Source organism: Barbatula barbatula (genome assembly GCF_947034865.1).
Source record: "Barbatula barbatula genome assembly, chromosome: 17".
Lineage (NCBI taxonomy): Eukaryota > Metazoa > Chordata > Actinopteri > Cypriniformes > Nemacheilidae > Barbatula > Barbatula barbatula.
Genome location: NC_136780.1, coordinates 7,267,062 through 7,286,943, shown reverse-complemented (window position 1 = coordinate 7,286,943; position 19,882 = coordinate 7,267,062). Strand labels below are relative to the sequence as shown.

Here is a 19,882-nt window from a genome sequence, read left to right as displayed (position 1 = left end):
AACCTCACAGTGTAAAATGGGCATTTTTTATTCCTGTAAAAGATCTTTAACAGTTTCATGTTTACATAAATGTCCTTCCTGCACGGGCAAGGTCTTACGGAATATTGTAAGAAAAAAAACCTAACCCTATTTTACATCTTATGAGGTCCTCATGCAACATCTTAACCTCGTTATAACAATAAAAAACAACAGATAAATAAATCAGGGGAAATCGATGATATACATTAGAATCTTTTACTGATCATTCAAGAAAACAACAGCCATCAGGGGATGACCGACATAAAAAAGCCCCTTTTTAAAGATTCGTCCCAGTCTGACCAGCGCCAACTTTACCAATTCATGTAAGATCTGGGGAGGTTGACATATCAATTTAAGAAAAACTGGATATCTTTGCAGTCTTGAAGACCAACATTGATAAATACAAACCAAAAAAGGAGGTGAAGCTTGCATATCACACGTAACAAATCAACTGTGTGCTGTGCTGTAAAGCTATTTAATGCTAAATCAGTGACAAAAGACAGCATCAAAAATAAACTAAAATAAAGCAACTTTAATTTAAGCAGTAATGTTTCTTTTGAAAGAAAATGAACAAACAAAGTGAAAAGGACACATGGGAACCAAAGCTAACTTTGACCCCCGCCTGGCCCATGTGGGCGAGCATGCTTGTAAGAGCTCCAAATCACAGCACGAGTAAAAGAGACTATTGACTTATACAAAATAATGCAAGGGTGTGATCCCCACCCTTCATTTAAATGTAAGCCTTCTATTGTGTCTACCATCTGTTCTCAGTTTCACTTCAGTTTTGCTCATAATGCGAGCTGCAAGAGATTCTGGACTGCCTGCTTGACCCAATAAAGCTGAACATGAAGGCAGTTCTCTGTTAACCCTCCTGAGGATCTGCAAGATTATTGTACATACATGAACAAACACACACACACAGCAGACACACAATGGAACAAAACAGAGAAGCACACAATTTTCCTCCCATCTTAAAATGGCACAAGTAAGACTCAAATTTGAATGTGATGACAAAATAAATCATAGAAATTCATGCAAAGTAGATCAGTCAGTGTGGATTGTAATAGAATTACACAAGAAAAAAACACGGTACAAACAACATTTATAAGTAACAATAATGTAACGTACCATTAAGGATAAGGAAAATTGTACTTCTTCTGTTCTGGTTTACAGTATAAAACTTTTTTGTCATTCTTCAACATTACGATATTTTGAGATGCCACTCACATATCAAAACTAACTACAAAAATCTCAATACTTTGATTTTTGGGTTGACAATCAGTAAACAGCACTTTATTTTTGTATACGTTGTGACTTTTGTTTTCTTAAAACAAACAATAAATCCATTGAAAATAACAGAATATGCTAAATGTGATCATTTGCTTTGTGATCGTTTGTCATGTCCGAACATAGCACCATCGTTTTGTTTTCATTTACCAGACACAACAATGTTAAGCATGTTAAGTTGTGTCCTTTCAAATACACACAGTCTATGCCATGTATATTTAGATGTGATCTCCCAAATAACTTCACCTGAGATGCGTCTTGATGTCTTCTGTGCTGTGACCTCATAAAAACCCCTTCCCAATCTTAGCATGCTCGCCACCACTGGCCCTCCCAAACAAAAAAGAAGGCCGCAGAGTCTTCAAGTATTAACACAGATCGGGACGCTAAAGCCTCAGACACTCAATATTAGAGCCTAAAATCTCTAGGAAGCAGATGAGCAGGTTATTGTTAGTTTGCATCCCCCCACAAATATAATATATATAGATTAATATGCTCATAAATAAAAATTCAGTGCTGTAAAAACATCTCTAATTTCATAGGATTTGACCCATCGCAGAAGGCTCATCGGGTTTTGTTTTCGTGGTTAAAAAGCTGCTGTTCGAAGTTTGCACACCGTACTGGAGCATCTGTGTTAACAGTCCTTCATTGAGCATAGAACACTGAAAAAGTGAAGACTTGTTAATAATATTGTTAATTATTTCTTGGTTTTTTTTGGTTTAATGTGGCACAGAGCGAAGAATCCTTTCCTGTAGCTTTTTGGTTGCGTTGAAGCACAGAGAACAAGTATCAGGGTGTGCCTCTTTAAGTGTGAGTAAAATACAGTCCTGTAAGCGACTGAGATCTTTCCCAGTGTGTGTGTGTGAATGAGGGATCATTTCCTGCAGTCTCTTCTATAGTGTTTTAGTACTGCGTCTATGTTGGGCACCGCTCCACGTTAATGCCCTCCTCCGCGTGGACCTGCAGGTCGATGGGTCGTGCTGGCTGTTCTCCCGGTGGTGCGTTTGTTAGCGAGAGGTTCCTCACGCAACCGGTGATGCCTGACGAGAACTTCCCACCAGTCAATGACTTCATGTCTGGAGCGCCACCTAGAGGCCAAGAACAAACATTTTCATGTTGGATCAAATTGGACCGTAGTTCTTTGATCAGTAAAGGACAAAATAGAATATGATACACACCCAAGTATATATTGCCCTTAGTGTTGACCATGATGCTTTTGCCTTGCGATTGCCCTCTCTGGACAGATCTTCCATCGATCTGGATGTAGCCATGTTTACCTGTTCTGTTTATCATACAAACCAAATAAAAGCTTCATCATCAACATCACATGGCATACAGAAATAAAGATGTTATCATGTGCGTGACGTCTATGCTATGTTTTTAATGTTGAATGCAAGAGTTAAGGAGATTTACCTAACAGCAGAGATCTTGTGCCAATGTCCATCATTGACAGGCTCTCTGGACTCAATTTGAGCTTCTCCGCTGCCCAGCTGATAACTTTAGGTGGAAAAAAGGCCATGTTATGTTTTGGCTGGGTCGTTGTATCTCATGTTCTGGGATATATTTTTTATATATTATCATCAATGTAAAGCAATAAATCACATCCTCACAAGGGTGTATATCACATAAATCTCTGGTTTTCAGCTGCACGGTTTTGTAAATTCGTTCATTCTACTTTTTATTTAAGCATAAAAACAACCTCAAATATAAAGTTACTAAATACTAGCACCTTAAGTTTGATTCAATTATTAAGAAATTTGGGTGTGTTCTTTAAAAATAGTTTTTATTGTGATATGCCTTATTTTTTGTGTCCAAAAAAAAAACATTATCACTGAAGTTACTCACTAGCAAAAACTCAAAAGAAATGTTTTGACCCTATATCACAAAATTGGTATAGCGTGATGTCATAGAAGCACATAGATAAAAGACTAGAAGGTATGTCCTCTATCTTTCCCAAAATATTAGTTAAAATAGCTAACCCGTAGCAAGAGCGAATTTATTGACAGTCAACAATGTTACAATAATATTATGGCTGCAAACTTTTCAAATAAGTTTATGAAAATGTATGTAAACACACCATGTGCTCAGCAGTTCTAGGTCTCCAAGTTTTTAACTGTTTAAATAATGTCAACCAAGTAACTCTCCACTATGTTGCTAAGTAAAGGTAAAGATATTAGGCAATGGTAAAAAAATCACAGACCAGTCAACCTGGAGACTGGCTGACCAAATGTGAAGTATTTAAAGGTTTCATGTAAGGGCCTGCTTGTATATGAGTAAAAATAAATCTTCACATCTCATTTTAACTTTTTAAAATATTTGCAAATACCAAATGTAGCTATACCTATGATTATAGCCGGTTTTCATCGGACGCACACCCCTGGCCCGAAGTTAACTTCTGGTCTCTGTTTGTTTGTGGGTGTGGCTAGTGGCTATTAGTTATTTTAAATACAATTTCTATTAATAATTTATTGTATAATTATTGTATTAAATTAAAATCGAATCAACAGTAATCGGTTCTTTGCAAAGTTCTACCGAAAGTGAAGTTTAGTCAGCCACATAACGTTTGTTTATGTTGTTGCCGCTGAAACGGTCTGTAGAATGACCCGGCTACCGTCTGCTGAACCAAACGACAAAAAAATCATCCTAAAATCGTGTATGACTAACCATTTGCCGGAATCAAACACCTATTTATAATGTTTAGGTTACTGTAGTTCAGTCACAGAAGTGGAGGTGCTTCCTCACTCACCTAAAGACAACACGTCCATTTTGTAAACCAAGACTTATAAAGTCTTTGCCCTTTCCTTGATCTCCTAGTTCCTGAAAGTGTTTACAATGGAAAAAGTCAGTCTCTCATATGCATCATTGGGAAGGAACACAAATGTTAACCGCAGGCCAAAGTGACCCCGGCATACACACAATGTATAAATACAGTAAATAAAAAATAGTCTGTGTTATTTAATAAGACGATAATCCTGCCCTCCCTTGGGGGGGGGGGGGGAACTATGATTCATCATATTTCCACTATACAACTTTTATTCAAGAAATGAAACATTCAATAATATAGTATATTAGAATATTTATACGTGCTATTACGTTCTAGAAACATTCACATTACTTCACAGTGTAAGACAACAAAAATGTCTGAATTAATAATTAACTTAAATGTGCTAAACTGTTGCAGTCACCCAGATGGAAAAGCAGGTGACACATTCAAATAATAAAAGATCAAGTGAAATCGCAAAAACATTGATGATCTCTGAGAATGTTGTTATGTACTAAACCAAAGTAAAATACATGCCAGCCAATGAATCACCCAGTTTTATTATGAAACAAAATACACTGGGATCCATCAAAAATGTATTATAAGTTTGTAATCAAAGTGCTAAAAGGTTAAACCGCTTGCTCAAAGTTTGTAGTGCATTACAGCATGCTTATTTATTCTAATACAATGCTTCATCCTGACATAATGCAGTCATACGTGTGTCTGCCTTGTGTGGGGTGGATACCTTTCTACTAGCATGATTCTTATGGACGCTTAAAGCGCCTGCGGTCTCCTGAGAAGGATGAAGGTGAGTTAGCCAGGCAAACATGCAGTGCAGCCATTAAAAACATGCAGTGTAGTCACAACCACATATCCATTTCATTTAATTCACATCTGTTCCAAGCACTTCATTCATTTTCAGGAAATGAAACTCTATTATATTACATCAGGCAAATACGTTATCAATTGTAATGTGAGTGTATGTGTCATGAGATCCAGTACGAGGTGCAAATGTGCAACTTACCACTCCCTGCCACAGGATGAGGCCGTCCCTAGAGACCGTTTTGATCTCAAACTCAATGGTTTCTGGAGACTCAGGGGCACTTAAATAAAACAGAAATATATCCTTAAATGGACAGTTCACCCCAAAAAGAGAAAGTTTATGTACACTAGTCTCATGTAAACACATTTTCTATGGTGCTATTGTGAATTATTATAATGTGTACTTTGACGTTTATTCTGGAGGAATGCCTCGCCCCATAGACTTTCATTGAAAGTGCATCACTGAACATTTCATTTTGTTTGTTTACAAGAATTTAACAAATAAATGTTTTTGTGGAATAACTTGAATAAGACACATTTGTTTAAATGAATATTAAAGCCAGTTACATTCAAGCCACAGAAACATTGAACACAGATTTTTTTACACTATTTCTAGACATTGGTCTCACCTTCGTGGAAACATGGGTTTCGGAAGGGCAAGATACCCATTATCATGAAAATATGCTGAATGTTGGATTGGAGAATCTGCAAAAGAGAACCAAAAGTGATGGTTGTCAGTACTATACTGCTCTCCTGTGGAGCTTCAGCGAACTACAGGACAAAGACATGAAAATCAAAGAACACAATTCAACTAATACTATTTGTTGACTGGCAAATTTAGAAATGATTAAGCTTTAAATCCTCTCACAAGATTACATATAAGACATATACACAATTACATCCAGTATAAAAGAGATGTTTTATTACGATAAATGCAAATTGATGCAAATACACAAAAAGAACACTCCTGATAAAGTGACAGTCACGGTTGGAAACAACATTTCACATTCCACACAAAAGCATTCACTTTGATCCATGTAATAACCGCAGAACCTTCAGGCAATTCTCTGCGTACCAAAAAGTACCTCATGCTTTCTTTATTCAGTGTTTCCGGCCTCAAACTCACCTGTTTGGCCACCTCAAGTGCAAACGTTCACTGGTTAGTAACTAATAACATCTGTTTGTTCAGGGTGTGAGGACATTTTACAGACTTTTACGTTGGAGACGAGAGTGGAAGTGGAAAAGATGTTTGTTGTTGTTTGCGCAATAAAGAGAGAGAGAGAGTTTAAATGTGAAACAAAGATAAACTGAAACTGTAGTGAGATGTGGAGTGACCGACCAGACATAACACCTCAGGAGATGCTGAAGAGGAATTCTATGCATCTGTCACAACTATCACATTTTTACATGCGTCACCTGACTGTTACCATTACAAACTCTCCCAAAAGGTTAAAAAACGTTTTATTGAAGACATAGAATTCCCCTTTTTAATTGAGAATCCCCTTTACTTCACATTTATAAACTTCACAGAGGACACACAGAGTGCAGATGAGAACATCGATTTAGTTAACACATTATTTCAGGAAGACATTTACAAGGCGCTGGTTTTACTCATCATATACAAACACTTCCAGAGACAACGTCAAGTAGCCTACCTAAAATATACTTCTACATTAAATCTTTATTCTCAGACAGTGCAAAACATTGCTTTTGTTTTGTAAACAATAAATAAGTACATAAAAAAACTAGATGCATTGACTTGATAAGCAAGATCTCAACCTCAGAGAATACATCCTGAACCAAGTTTATTTTTCTCATCACACTGGCAAACATATTCTTCTTAATCTAACAAAATGTTGTTTATACACTAAACAACAAATAAACCCAATTGAAAATGTATTCTCTGAAAATGAGAATCCCATGCAACTTCACCAGACAAAAATACAATGCATGAAGCAAAATACTCAAACGTTTGCTTGACTTTGTCTCTGACGGTGCTATTACAGTGATAGTTCATCTAAAAATAAACATTCTGTCATCATTTATTCACGCTCATGTCATATCAAACCAGTTTGACTTTCTTTCTTCCCCAGAACACAAAATAAGATATTTTGAAGAACGTTGTTAACTGACACCCTTTCACTTGCATTGGTTTTGTGTCCATACAACAGTTGTCAGAAAGAAAGAAAGTTATACAGATTTGAAATGACAAGAGGGTGAGTCAACGATGATGTCATTTGAATTTTTGATGAACTGTCCCTTTAAATGAGCGGTTCTTATATCGCCATGTAACAAGACTCCCAAAATAAAGTACTTCATTTTCCTTCGTTTCTCCATTGGAACGGTTGGAACGGTTTGTTGTTGTTTATTCGTGGTGTTAGACGGGCTGAGGGCCCTGAGGAGGACACTTTCCCCTGGTTAGTGACGAGCGTGTCAGGCAGACTGTAGTCATACTGTACCATTTCCCCCACTACCCTCCAAATTCCATAGCTGCTCGGAGAAGCTGGAATCCTGCCCTGTGTTTGTGGGATATAGCCATGAGAGTTCAGGGGTGAGATACAGTCACACATGGCCGACACGCCACTGCTGGATGACGTTAGGCAGTTTGAATGATGTTGCCATGACAAGTTATGGAGAATAATTTCCCGCCTGCGCTGTACCGTGAATCACTTACAGCTGGGGTTCAGTTTTTATTTAATAGAGCTATGAGGAAATGCCTTTATTTCCACTGAGAGAGAAGGATTATAAAATGACAAATAGGGAAAACTGTGTCTAACAGTTAGAGCTTATCTGAATGTTATAAATGATGATGTCACTTTGTATAAAAGTAGCTCATTATTTCATACAGTGTCATTGACGAAAATAAATAAAAAGTGTTAACACCCTACACATAAGCAGCATAAAATCGCTGTGATTTGAAATACTGGAGTAAACTTTTCAACTGTTTAAAGAATAACTTTAATCTTATTTGTAAATGCAAGTACTTTAATATAAGACTTTCTGATTATTAAATCTGACCAAATCCAAATGATTAAGGCGGTGAATTTGGTTCTGTGTAGATTGTTTACCATTTCTTTGTTAATGTAACCTTACAAATTGCCAATGGCTGACTCCTGACAGCTGCTTATGCACGAGGTGTGAAAAAGGCCTAAAAGACACAGAGAAAAAAACAGAAGCATCTAGCTGTTGTGCACCAACCTTTTTCACAGTGTCGGCCTGTGTAGCCAACAGGACACACGCAGTGGTTATTAACACAGCTGCCACCGTTCTCACAGTGAAATGACAACCGACAGGCGTCACTTACTATTTCACATCTCTCACCTAAAAAACAACAACAATGAGAAATAGAAAAATTTAAAACATCTGCTTTCCTGAAGCTTCTAATGGTTCCAGTTAATCTCAATTTTAGGTCACACGTTTATAATCTTTAAATTTGTTCTTCATAAACGCGGGAACTGACAATTGTCTGAATTGTAGAAAAAAGGTTCCCCCTGTGTTTATTAAGCGAAAAAAAGTCAGGAGTCAAACTAAAGACCTGACAACCATAAGCAGGTTGTGCTAACCATGCCACTTTCCTTCCATCGGTCAGCACATTTATATTTATAGGCTTCTCTCACAAAATGTGTATATCATAGCAGGCGGAACGCATTTTGATGTCTGAGAATGTCACTGTCAGATACTTTTCCCTATGTGTTCCCTAAGACACACATGTGTCTCACGTTTACACTGTTGACCATTTACCCCCAACAAGAAGGTTCTGTGAATTATAGCCTGCTTTCCATCATAGTATGGGCAACTTATCCTAAAAACAAATAATGTTACTGTCGGATAAGGTTCCCTTTTGTTTAATAAGAGAAAAAAACGTATTAAGCAGAACTCGTACCAATGTCATGTCAAGCACAAGCTAACAGTGCTAAACACTAGGTCACTGAGCCTCTTTTGATTGGAATCTTCATATATTTAGTCTCAAAGTCAGATCATCATAATAGGGGGAACACATCCTGATGGCTGAGAATGTCACTGTCAGATGCTGTTCTCCATGTGTTCCATAAGATAGAAAGTCAAAAAAAATGCCTCAAATGCATTCATATATAGTTAAAAGGGCAAAGATCTACTTATTGATTTGTCTGAAGAAAATGCTCTCTGGAATGTCTCTCTGCAATGTAGTTATAGCATGTTGATCATAAACCTTAAATAATGACTCACCCTCATATCCTTCTGGACAGAGACACTGGTACTCATACTCAAAGTTGGACATACAACTGCCTCCATGCAGACAAGGCCTGTGGTCACACGGGCTGTCAACTTTACACTGACTGATGGCTCTGCTCACAATAAAGCTGTATGAAAGATCCACCTTCTTTCCATTGATGAAGACCTAAAAAGTGAACAGGGTGAGGGGATAAGCTGATCTTGAATTTACCTTAGGTTGAAGGTCACTTTAAGTCAAGTACAAAATAATAAAAATACATGAAAATAATTTCATCAGATTGTCTTGAAAGACTCACCTCGCCTATGCATCCATTAAACAGCATGCTAACATTTGCAGGTTTGGGCAAGATGTCCATGCTGGGCACTCCTCCCAAATACATGGGTGTGTGGATATTAAGTCCTTGTGCTTTTCCCGGAGAGGATCGTGTGATCTCCCGGGCATTGTCAACCTTTAAGGATCCGTCCTTATCGAGCCGCTCGGCCACCACTCGATGCCATTGACCCAGAGACAAGGGCTCTTGACTGCGCAAAATTGCCTGACCTGAAAACATTGAGAGGAACCGGGTGTTCAGCCTGCACAGCTACTCTAGGAGATCCTGGGAGTATATATGACATGGTCAGTTTGGTTTTCCTTTAGATTTCCTAAAGCATATGCAGAGCAAATGCCTTGTTTTTTTTGTGAGAACAATTAAATGTGTTACAAATGTAAGAGTCTTTATGTCAACTAAGAGATCGATTTAACTCGTCTGTATCACGATTCATCTGATCACCTCTCACCTGTTCCAAGCTCATAACGGAACTCAACGTGTGCCTTCACCATGGACACCGCCACAAAGTCCTCCACTTTCATCTTCTGGCCACCAGAGAAGAACATCAAACCATCTGGATCCAAAGGCTTGAACTCAATCTCAATGCGGAGGTCATTATGAATATTAGTGAGAGGAGGATAGGCAATATAAGAGTCTTCTCCATCAAACATTGGTGTCGTTATCAGAGTACCTGGGATAGTGATGAAGACGACAATAAGTAAACAAACAGACCTTGTAGAGGACTTCTCATTTGATCATCAAATATTGAGCATTACCAGCCATGCATTTGTCTCCGGACTTGCCCAGGTGACAGCGGCAGTTGTAGCCTAAACCATTGGGCCGGTTAATGCAGGTGGCATCAGGTCCACATGCCTCTGTTGTGTTTAAGGGAAGAATTATGAATATCGTGTGTGAAGTCGGTCAATGAAACATGGATTAAGTATGCATACTAACCCGAGTGGCAGCGCAGGGAGGAGTGATGATGACAGTTGCTGCCCGTGAATCCTCTCGGACAACTGCATTTGTAGAGACTGGCTACTGAATCTTCACAAACACCACCATGCTAAAACCAACATCAACAATCTTTCGACACTTCATTCATATTTTCAAAATAAATAAAATTGCATTGTAGACTGTTCATTGCAAGAAATATACATTCAAAAAGCATTTATTTGTAATACATAAAACACACTTTCAGCCATGTTTCCATTTTCAAACCACAGAAAAAGATACCATTCGTACCATTCGTCTGAAATTTCTTTTGATTTAAGGAATTATTTGATTCGTAGGGGGCTAACCTGACAGGGACTGTCCTTGCATGTGGGACAATTTGAAACTCCAGTGGAACTTTTGTCGAGATCCTTGAAAATGACTTCATCGCCTTGAATTGTCAGCTGCTTGATACAACCTTGAGTCAACAAAACCAAACATTAGTGAAGACAACAATGTTAAACCTGATACTTTCCTTGCATCGCAAAATACACATGAAAACAAATTGAAGATGATTCTTACCGACAAATCCCGTCTTAAGGCCTGCGGTTTTGGCGAGCATAGTGTAATTTGGATAACCACCCACAAACAGCTCCTCATTTAGATCCAAGCCCTTGAATTTTCCCTGCATGGACACAGCATGTATTTAACATGTGCTTTATTGACATTTTGTCTTACAATCAGTAATATGAGATGGTAACAAAACAGCACTGGGTAAAATGTACCTGTGAGGTTCCATTAACAGGAGCTTCTCCATCCACAACAAGAGAGCCATGTGTCAGGTTCCTATAGAGTTCCACTGTGTGGAACTCACCCAGTTTAATAGCAGTGGGGTATCGAATTGTAGCCATCCCTGAACCAACATCAAACCTATGCAATGTAAAGAAACATTTAGAATGCCACAGGAGAGAAAAGGTTTTCATCAGCTTTCCAAACGATAGCACCATGCTAACAGTCTGTTATTCTTAAGATTTATAGTCAATAAATATTAAAACACACCTGAACTCAGGACGGCCACCCACCAGCCCAAAAGATATAAAATCAGCGCCAGAGGTCTTCTTCTGTCCATTATATATGATCATACCTGCACATAAAAATGAAAAGGTTTGAACCACAGAGCTTCCCTTTGCGCACAATGATAAAGCCTAAAGGTAAAGTAACATGCTGGGAATGAAGCTGATGGCATGTACGACCACATTTAGCATCTCATATTGCCAAATCAATGCCAACACAAGCCACATGCGTGAGCACATGCCATGAATCTGCCCTGCCTCCATCACATGGACATATCGAGTATGAAATGTTGGAGCAGAACAAACCAGTGGTTCTCAATTGGTAGGTCACAGCCCCAGTGGATTGTAGGTCAGCTGGTAGAGCATTGCGGTTTGGGTTCGACTCCTTATACATCTTGTAAAATATTGGTTCCGAAGCAAAACCAGTTAAGAACCACTGGTACTGACCATGCTTCTGGTTTATTAGTCACAAACCGTCATTCAAAATGAGTTTATTAAAAAGTCTTATTTGCATCTGATTCATTTAGCAAAAGCTTAAAGAAATACCATCACCTATATATGAATATCACTTTGCAAGAAGTTCAAATATAATTTGACTTTCACTGCAGAATATATTTCTAGATGAAGTATTACAAATCTCAAGATGTATACTGACAAACACATACTGTACACCAGTTTATAGAGCACCACAATGTGTATACGCATCATTGGGTTCATGATAATATTCTTATATCATGCTACAAACCCAATAGCAAGCAGAAAAGCCTTGATGAATATAATACTGGCATGCCTGCATATGTTCATAAGTGCCTCTTTCTGATCGGGTAACAGCTTTTGTGAGGAAGAGTGGGGGCCTCATGCCACAAGATTATTAAATCCTGAAGCAGGTGCACCCACATTCTCAGTCAAGCAACCAGACTCACCGGCATATAAAATGAGCCCTTCATACCAAAGAGAGATGAACAAGGGTGAAGAACAAAAGAAGAGAAGAGTTTACACACAGGAAACAAACATTTCATTGAATCCTAAAAAGTGGTCTTACACACCAGATGAAATAGTGGTCATTATATGTATTTAAAGGAACAGGAAGTAAAAAATGGTGAGTCTTGAACTCACCTTTATCATTCCAAACATGTATGAATTGATTTGCACTTACACAAAATAAGCTGTAAATTATGTTATCCTGCACAATATTTAAGCTGCTCTTTTTTTCCAGTATGACAATAATTAAGGGTGACCATAAATGACTAAAGGCAGCTTGAACATTCTCCTCATGTGTTTCATGCAAGAATCAAAGTCATACCGGTTTGAACGTCATGTGTCTTTGATGGAACTCTTTCTTCAACATACTACAACCTTTTAATGATGCAAGTGTGCATACGGAGATTCTGAGTATCCTACCGTCAACATTGTCCGGCTTGAAGGTAATTTTGATGCTAAATGCATTGTAGGAGTTTTTAATGGTGGGCAGTGTGAGGTGAGAAAGAGGCTCCTGGGTAAAATAGGGCATCACTCTCTCTGCAAAACCATACAAACACAGTTTTAGGGTGGAGATACAGCAGTGCAACATCCATCACAGAAACTCCAATCTGCCTTCAGAAGCGGTAATATCAATGCACATTTAAAGAAAACTATGATCATATCTTGTGCAACAGTAGAAGATGGAATAATAGTTAAGGATTTAGAAAAGCAGCACAAAGGTTTCAATCCAGATAGAGGCTACCCATAAAATCAGTGAAAAGATTGATGTCCCTTTTTTGCCCTATTTAGCAACACTTGAAATCAAACTGTTACAGGATGACTCCAGTTTGCTAAGATGCACTTACAGGAACCAGGATTGCAGCTACAGCGGTTAGGTTTAAGCAGAACTGTAATATATAGAATATGTTTTTAAAAACTAAAGCCAATAATACCATGCACAGATAAAAATGGAGCTGTCCTGTAACTACAGATCTACAGCAGAGAAACTATGTGATTCCAGATACAACTGACAGACGAAAGACGTGATATTGCGTAACATGCCTTTGATAACTCACCATGAACTGTGAGTCTGGTGAAGGCCTCGACTTTGCCCTGCTTATTGGCAGCTGTGCACACGTACGTCCCAGTGTCCGAGTGTGTGACCGCAGGAACTGTCAGTACATGTCCATCCTGTCGGCACTTGGGCGGCAACTCGTTCTCTGCCTGAAATAGATTTATGTACTGTATAATATATAGAATTAAGTCTGTATCTTTTCTTAGATGTTGCGTTTTAAAAGCTGAGGAGATTTGATGGTGTTCTCAGTTGTTGGCGTTGATGTCAGTTGATGGTGTTATCAATTTAGTTTCAGATGTTTCTCCTAAAATTTGACTATTTTTTTAAATTCATGAAAAGAATGAGGCTGTACAATAATTTTACAGGTCAAATTTCTGCAATTCTGAGCCCTGACATTGTCGAGATCTCTACTGAAGCTAATGGAGACATTTTGGAGATTTCTAGATCCTTTTAGGAGAAATATCTGAGACGCAGGAGGTTAAAGCAAAATTGACCATTTGCATATAATTTTCATTTAATGCCATTGATGTAAAGGAAACATAACTGAGATATAAATATTTGTCTTTCTTTTTTATCTTTTAATGTGCATAAACAAAACTGTATTCATCACTCTTAACAGGATCTTATTTTGTTAGTTGTGAAAAAGATGAGATTTTAGTATAGTTTAGCCTTTTTAGCCTCAACAGCCTTTTCCAAAATATTGAGTTACCTTTGACCATGTGATGGTTGGGACGGGATATCCAGATGCTATGCAGGGAAGGATGGCATCAGAGCCAACCGTCACTTCTTTTGTCTCGGGCTGTGCAGCAATCTGGGGCAGGGCTACAAAATACACAGATATCCCCTTTATGATGAGTTGTCGTACCCCCAAAAAAACATTCGATTTGAGAATAATTTTAAACTATGTACTCACATTGGATATTGAGGGCCACCTGGGATTCCACCGATCCCACATTATTGGTTGCTGTACAGCGGTACTGTCCGGCATCTGCCTCGGTCACTTGTTCAATCCTCAGAATGTGCCCATTCACCACCACATGATCGGGAAGAGCGCCTCTCACCTTACTCCACCTCACCGAGGGCTCAGGATCACCGATAGCATGGCATTCAAACTCAACCGAGTTCCCCACCATCACCGTCTGCACCGATGTACGCACATTGATCATCACTTTTGGTAGAGCTGTGAAAAGAGAGAGAGCATAAGGTCAGAACTGATGAATTTATTTTACAGGTTAATAACCAAAGACTCTGAATCAAATTGGATCCTGGATGTGTTTAGGGACCTTGAATGCTGAGTTTGGCACTGTCCTGAGCCTGTCCGAACAGACTGCTGGCTCTGCAGGTGTATATTCCCTCATTGCTTTGCTCGAGGTTCTCAATTCTGCTCATTTATGAATAAAGAATCAGATAAATCACATGAAATAAATTCTGTTCTGTTCATTTTTCTTCCACAATTTGTTATTAAATTCCACCAGGGGCACCATGTACCATTTTATATACAGAAAAAGTTATAATATAAGTTCATTGTATATATAATTAAGACATGTTTTAAGTAATATTCAATTTCAAATGTATTGGGTCATTTAACACCCACTTCAGATGATGTCATTCACCTGAGGACTCCATTATAAATGTGATGATTTGGTGGGAGAACTCCGCCCTCCCTCAGCCACTGAATTTCAATCTGATTTCCTCCTTTGGCAGCACATGTAAACTCCACAGCGCTCCCCGGAGCCTTTACTTCCACCTGAGGGGACACCTTCACCGAAAGGGGCGCTGCGGACACAGGTCAAAGGTCAAGCTAAATGACTACATTTGTGAGACTGACAGATTCACAGAGACACACAATACTCACATCGGACAGAGACTCTGGCAAATGCCTCACTCCTGCCGACATTGTTGCTGGAGACACATTTGTACGTCCCTGCATCGTTTTCTGTGGCCAGGTTGATCTGGAGGTCTCCACCTTGAACCTGTGCGGTAGAAGGCAAGCTGCCATTGACCTTACTCCACTCAAAGCGCAGGGGTGGGGTGCCATGGGCCAGGCACTGCATTCGGATTACTTCACCCACTCGCACAGACACGTCGTCGGGCAAGAGAGTGGCATAGGGTGGAGCTGCTCGGACCAAAGAAATGCCAGTTAGAGGATGTCGGATTAAAAGCAGGAAAATATGCTTAAAGGAACAGTTCACACAAAAAGGAAAATGTATGCTGTTTTTAAATTGATATCACATACTTAGAAACACAAAAGGAGAGGTTTTGAAGATACAATAAAAGTTGATGGGGATGCTCCAAAAATGGGTAAATGCACCATAAAATCATACGGTAACTTCTACACCAGTGGTTCTCAACAGGGGGGGGCAAAGCTGACTTTCAGGGGGGCCTTTAGATGACTTATCTTTTCAAATTAGACATAATAAGCATTGAAATACATTCACAAAACTAAAATTTTAACTAATTTGCCCATTTTTCTGATGAATAAATGTTTTCCAGTTAATGTCAAGCTTTAAAATATCTAACCGGGTAAGAATTTTAAGTTTTTTTGTGAGTGAAAGGGGGTCCTCTGAATATTCTTGAATACAACGGGAGGTCTTGGAGTAAAAAAGTTGAGAACCCCTGTTCTACACTATAGTCCAACTCTATACTATTGTCACAATTTACTTTTATTGCAAAGATAAAATACAATTCAATAAAATTAATGAAATTGTATGTTGACAGTAAAATAAAAAAAATGAAAGTAAAATAAAATAAGATGAGCTTACTGTCTACTTCCAGAAAGATGGTGACTTCACTGGTGCCCATGTGATTAGTGGCATTGCAGACATATTGACCGGAATCCTGGCGGGCCACGTTAGGTAAGATCAGGCTGTTGTCAACTATCTTGTGTCTCCAAGGCAGAGAAGACCGTTCTTTAGACCACGTGATGGTGGGCTTAGGGAATCCTTTAAGTAAGAGGTACATTATTGTTGTATCAGATACACTAATATTGGCTTGTTTCAAATCTATCGTGCATCAACAGTCATAATATCTTAAGTTGCCCTTACCGTGAGCATCACAGTGAAGTGTGGCTGTCGATCCCTCCACCATAACTATCATAGGCTCACGCACACTGGCTCGGGGAACAGTGGGTATCTGAGCTCCTCCTTCTACAAGGACATCTATTCGAGTCTCTGTTGTGCCCTGGTTGTTCTTTGCTGTGCACACATATGTGCCAGTGTCTTCTGGGCGAGCAACTAAAATCTAAATACACACAGTCTGTTTGAAGTACATACAGATGACATTTGTACTGTAATGTGTCTTTGAACTTTTCCAAGGGAAGGACCCCTTGGTGGATAGATAGAAGCTGTTATGCTTAAAATGCGACTCTTAGTTTTAAACATTATAGTGTATATGGGGGTCATGTAGAAGCTCAAATTTATAACAAGTGTTTATTACCTGCATAACAGCGTTGGAATCAGAAGGCACAGGGCTGTTCAAGATTGTTCTGCGATTATTGTCCAGTCTGTGCCATCTGACAGAAGGTCTAGGCTCTCCAGCGGCCTGGCACTCAAGATTGATGGGATCACCGACTCTGACCCGCACTGGCCCTGTTGGTGTCACTACAGCCTTGGGAGATGCTATGAAAAATAACAAATATATAATAATAATTTCCATTATTGTCTCTTGTTTACAGTCAAGTGTTGGGACACTCACTGTAAGTTCAATTAGCATCTCAAACGGAATAAATAATAAATCTGATATTAAATAAAAATATTTGGAAGAATGTTAGCAACTGACAGTTCTGGGACATCAATGACTAACATGGTAGCCAAAGGTGCCCCACAAATGTTTGCTTTCCTAAAATCTTCAAGAGAACAAAAACAGTCCCTCAGAACTGTCAGTTGCTAACATTCTTCCAAATATCTTTCTTTACCTTTCACGATGAGTGACACCATGCTGTGAGTAATTCCATACAGGTTACTGGCCACGCAGCGATAGGTGCCCTGGTTCTTTGCTTGTGCATTGGAAAAAGTTATTACTGAATTATCAGGGCTCATCTTCACATTATCTATAACACAAAAAGGTCAAACATTTATATTGAGGCATCACACAATTGAAGTACATTCCATAAAGCAACTTTAAAATAACAATCACGTGTGTACTGTGCTGTACCTGGCAGAGGCTGGTTGTTGGTGGGCTTCCACTCCAGGCGCACTGGTGGTTCCCCGCTATGTACCCTGCATCTGAAGCTGGCTGAGTCTCCCTGCTTTACTGCGGCAGTGTGTGGCTCGATAGAGATAATGGGGCTTTGAAGACCTAGGCCAAAATACCAACACACAATGAGCAAACTACACTCGGTGACTGATACTGTACAACACAAATTGCAAATTGATTGGTTGACTTTAGTTTTATCAGTAAACCTGGAAACAAAGTTGTCTTATATTGAAATGAAACGACGTTCAATGCCTACAGGCTACACTATGTTTGGTTAATGATCTGCACTAAATTAAACCAACAATTTGACTCTTTTAAATAGTTTAACAAACTTACGGGATGCACTGGACGTCACAGACACAGATACAGATGCCTGATAAGACGACGGGCCGTTCTCTACATGACAGATATATTCTCCAGAATCATCTGAAGAGGCTTGCAGAATACGCAACTGAGTCCCCAGCACCTTCAGTCAAATACACATGCAAAAACATATGGTTTACATTTTAAAGGCTCTTGTAAATCAAACGTGCTTCATAATAATGTAGACTGAGATAATACCTGATGATTGGATGACAGCGGTCCACCTGCCCGTCTCCATTTTACAGAGACTCGAGATGTTCCAGGAACAATGCAGTTGAGATCTAAAGTCTCTCCCTCTGCTACGGAGGCAATGGAGGGCTGGATGGTGACTCCAGAGGGAATAATTTCTCCTGTTCATGGTAAGAGATAAAAACTTAATGATAAATGTAGAAAGGTCATCAATGTTCTCTAGTCAAGATTTATTATTAATAATATATGATAATCCGAAGAAACCTGTGAACATACACAACCATATACGACCCTATAAGATAAACTTCAGGATTCTTCTTCTACAACACTTTTGATGTTCTCCAGGGATACTGACTCACCTCTTTTGACAAAGACCTCAATGTAAGCCTCTGAGGACCCAACAGAGTTGGTTCCAACACAGAGATATGTGCCTGCATCAGAGGATCTTATATTTGGTATGAGCAGAGTGCCAGTATCAGTGCGCTCTCCGCGGGCCTGAGGAGGATACGCACACATATGGTTTAAACAATGTGTACATCAACAAACTTAATTTCGTCCATAGAAACAGTGAACATACATACCAAAATAAACAACAGGGGTATGTTTTATACACTGAAAACCCTAGAAAGTTGACTGTACTTAGTTTACTGAGTAAACTCTGAACTTTAAGATAAGGCAACACAAAGTATTAAAGGGATTTGTGACCGAATTTGTTCTCCAAAGAGATATACTTGAAAATGCATCAGTATTGTGGAAAGAAATATGATGTATTGAGGGTCCATGTTTACCAAAGCAAACACAAATCATCTGTACGGTGACTTTTTTTACTGAAAACAATGGTAAAATTAGTTTAAAGCATCTATGACCTTATATAAACAACTATATAAAAGACCCATTAGTTCTTATCAGGGCTTTGTCGAGTCCAAGACTAGGACTAGTCGAGACTGAGTCAAGACTGAGTCTAAAGAGGTTCAAGTCCAAAGAGGTTCGAGTCCTGAGTCCTAATGAGACTGTCAAGACAAAGACAGAAAAAGAAATCCTTTTCAAAAATCAAGACCACATACTTTATTTGTAATGATCAAAAAGCGTGTAATTTTATTTATTTTAGATATAGTAATTTCACCAAAGTCGAAGTGTAACTTCAGATTTTCAGTCATTCAGCTTGTTGACTTGTCAGTGTTAACTGCATTGAATCAACATCACTTTTGACACCGCAATTAATCTTGAAAGAATGTAGAAGTTTCAACAAACCATCATTATTGTGATCAGTATTTGCTTTAGTTGGGTTCTTGATTCTTGTGGTTTGAAGTTTTTCTGTGATAAAAGTGTGTGCTAAAATAGAATTGTTGAAGCACAGTATCACAGTAACTATATTTTGGCACGGTATCTTATGACGTTATGAACCAGAACACTCAAATCTGTCATTTTATTAATATTTCATTTAGTATTATTTATCATCTTTTTTTACAGCTTTACACCCATCACAAAAAGTACCACTCCAAGAGGAAAGAGATTTAACTTACTGAAAGTCCAACTAAAGCAAACATAAATGCTTCATCAATGGTTTATTTGGAAGTAGAAAATATCATCGGATTCAGATGCATGGACCTACATGCCACTTAGCAAAGTGTAAAAACTGCTCCAAAAGCAGTTCCGGTTAAACATTTGTATTAATACATTTTTTTTGTTAAAT

At 38.6% G+C, this 19,882-nt stretch overlaps 1 protein-coding gene across 5 annotated transcripts in view; it reads right to left on the bottom strand.

Annotated features, from left to right (window-relative positions):
* Positions 1-218: 218 nt before the first annotated feature.
* The window catches only part of hspg2 (heparan sulfate proteoglycan 2), a 79,719-nt gene continuing 60,055 nt past the window's right edge, over positions 219-19,882 (bottom strand). For 2 of the 5 annotated variants that reach the window (XM_079477777.1, XM_079477781.1), the window contains 33 exons: positions 18,549-18,684; positions 18,199-18,350; positions 17,974-18,103; positions 17,596-17,739; positions 17,357-17,491; positions 16,879-17,060; positions 16,488-16,683; positions 16,206-16,385; positions 15,299-15,559; positions 15,057-15,219; positions 14,727-14,824; positions 14,357-14,623; positions 14,153-14,265; positions 13,445-13,592; positions 12,810-12,926; positions 12,332-12,349; positions 11,395-11,479; positions 11,121-11,265; positions 10,918-11,020; positions 10,704-10,813; positions 10,360-10,468; positions 10,182-10,280; positions 9,875-10,096; positions 9,394-9,638; positions 9,092-9,263; positions 8,084-8,206; positions 5,515-5,590; positions 5,088-5,166; positions 4,809-4,856; positions 4,049-4,119; positions 2,716-2,799; positions 2,481-2,584; positions 219-2,390 (listed from right to left, as the gene is read on the bottom strand). In XM_079477777.1, coding sequence (XP_079333903.1) covers positions 2,218-2,390; positions 2,481-2,584; positions 2,716-2,799; positions 4,049-4,119; positions 4,809-4,856; positions 5,088-5,166; positions 5,515-5,590; positions 8,084-8,206; positions 9,092-9,263; positions 9,394-9,638; positions 9,875-10,096; positions 10,182-10,280; positions 10,360-10,468; positions 10,704-10,813; positions 10,918-11,020; positions 11,121-11,265; positions 11,395-11,479; positions 12,332-12,349; positions 12,810-12,926; positions 13,445-13,592; positions 14,153-14,265; positions 14,357-14,623; positions 14,727-14,824; positions 15,057-15,219; positions 15,299-15,559; positions 16,206-16,385; positions 16,488-16,683; positions 16,879-17,060; positions 17,357-17,491; positions 17,596-17,739; positions 17,974-18,103; positions 18,199-18,350; positions 18,549-18,684 — 4,488 coding nt within the window. In that variant the 3' untranslated portion in view covers positions 219-2,217. The remainder of the gene's footprint in view (positions 2,391-2,480; positions 2,585-2,715; positions 2,800-4,048; positions 4,120-4,808; positions 4,857-5,087; positions 5,167-5,514; positions 5,591-8,083; positions 8,207-9,091; positions 9,264-9,393; positions 9,639-9,874; positions 10,097-10,181; positions 10,281-10,359; positions 10,469-10,703; positions 10,814-10,917; positions 11,021-11,120; positions 11,266-11,394; positions 11,480-12,331; positions 12,350-12,809; positions 12,927-13,444; positions 13,593-14,152; positions 14,266-14,356; positions 14,624-14,726; positions 14,825-15,056; positions 15,220-15,298; positions 15,560-16,205; positions 16,386-16,487; positions 16,684-16,878; positions 17,061-17,356; positions 17,492-17,595; positions 17,740-17,973; positions 18,104-18,198; positions 18,351-18,548; positions 18,685-19,882) is intronic. The other 3 variants (XM_079477779.1, XM_079477778.1, XM_079477780.1) reach the window with 3 other exon arrangements.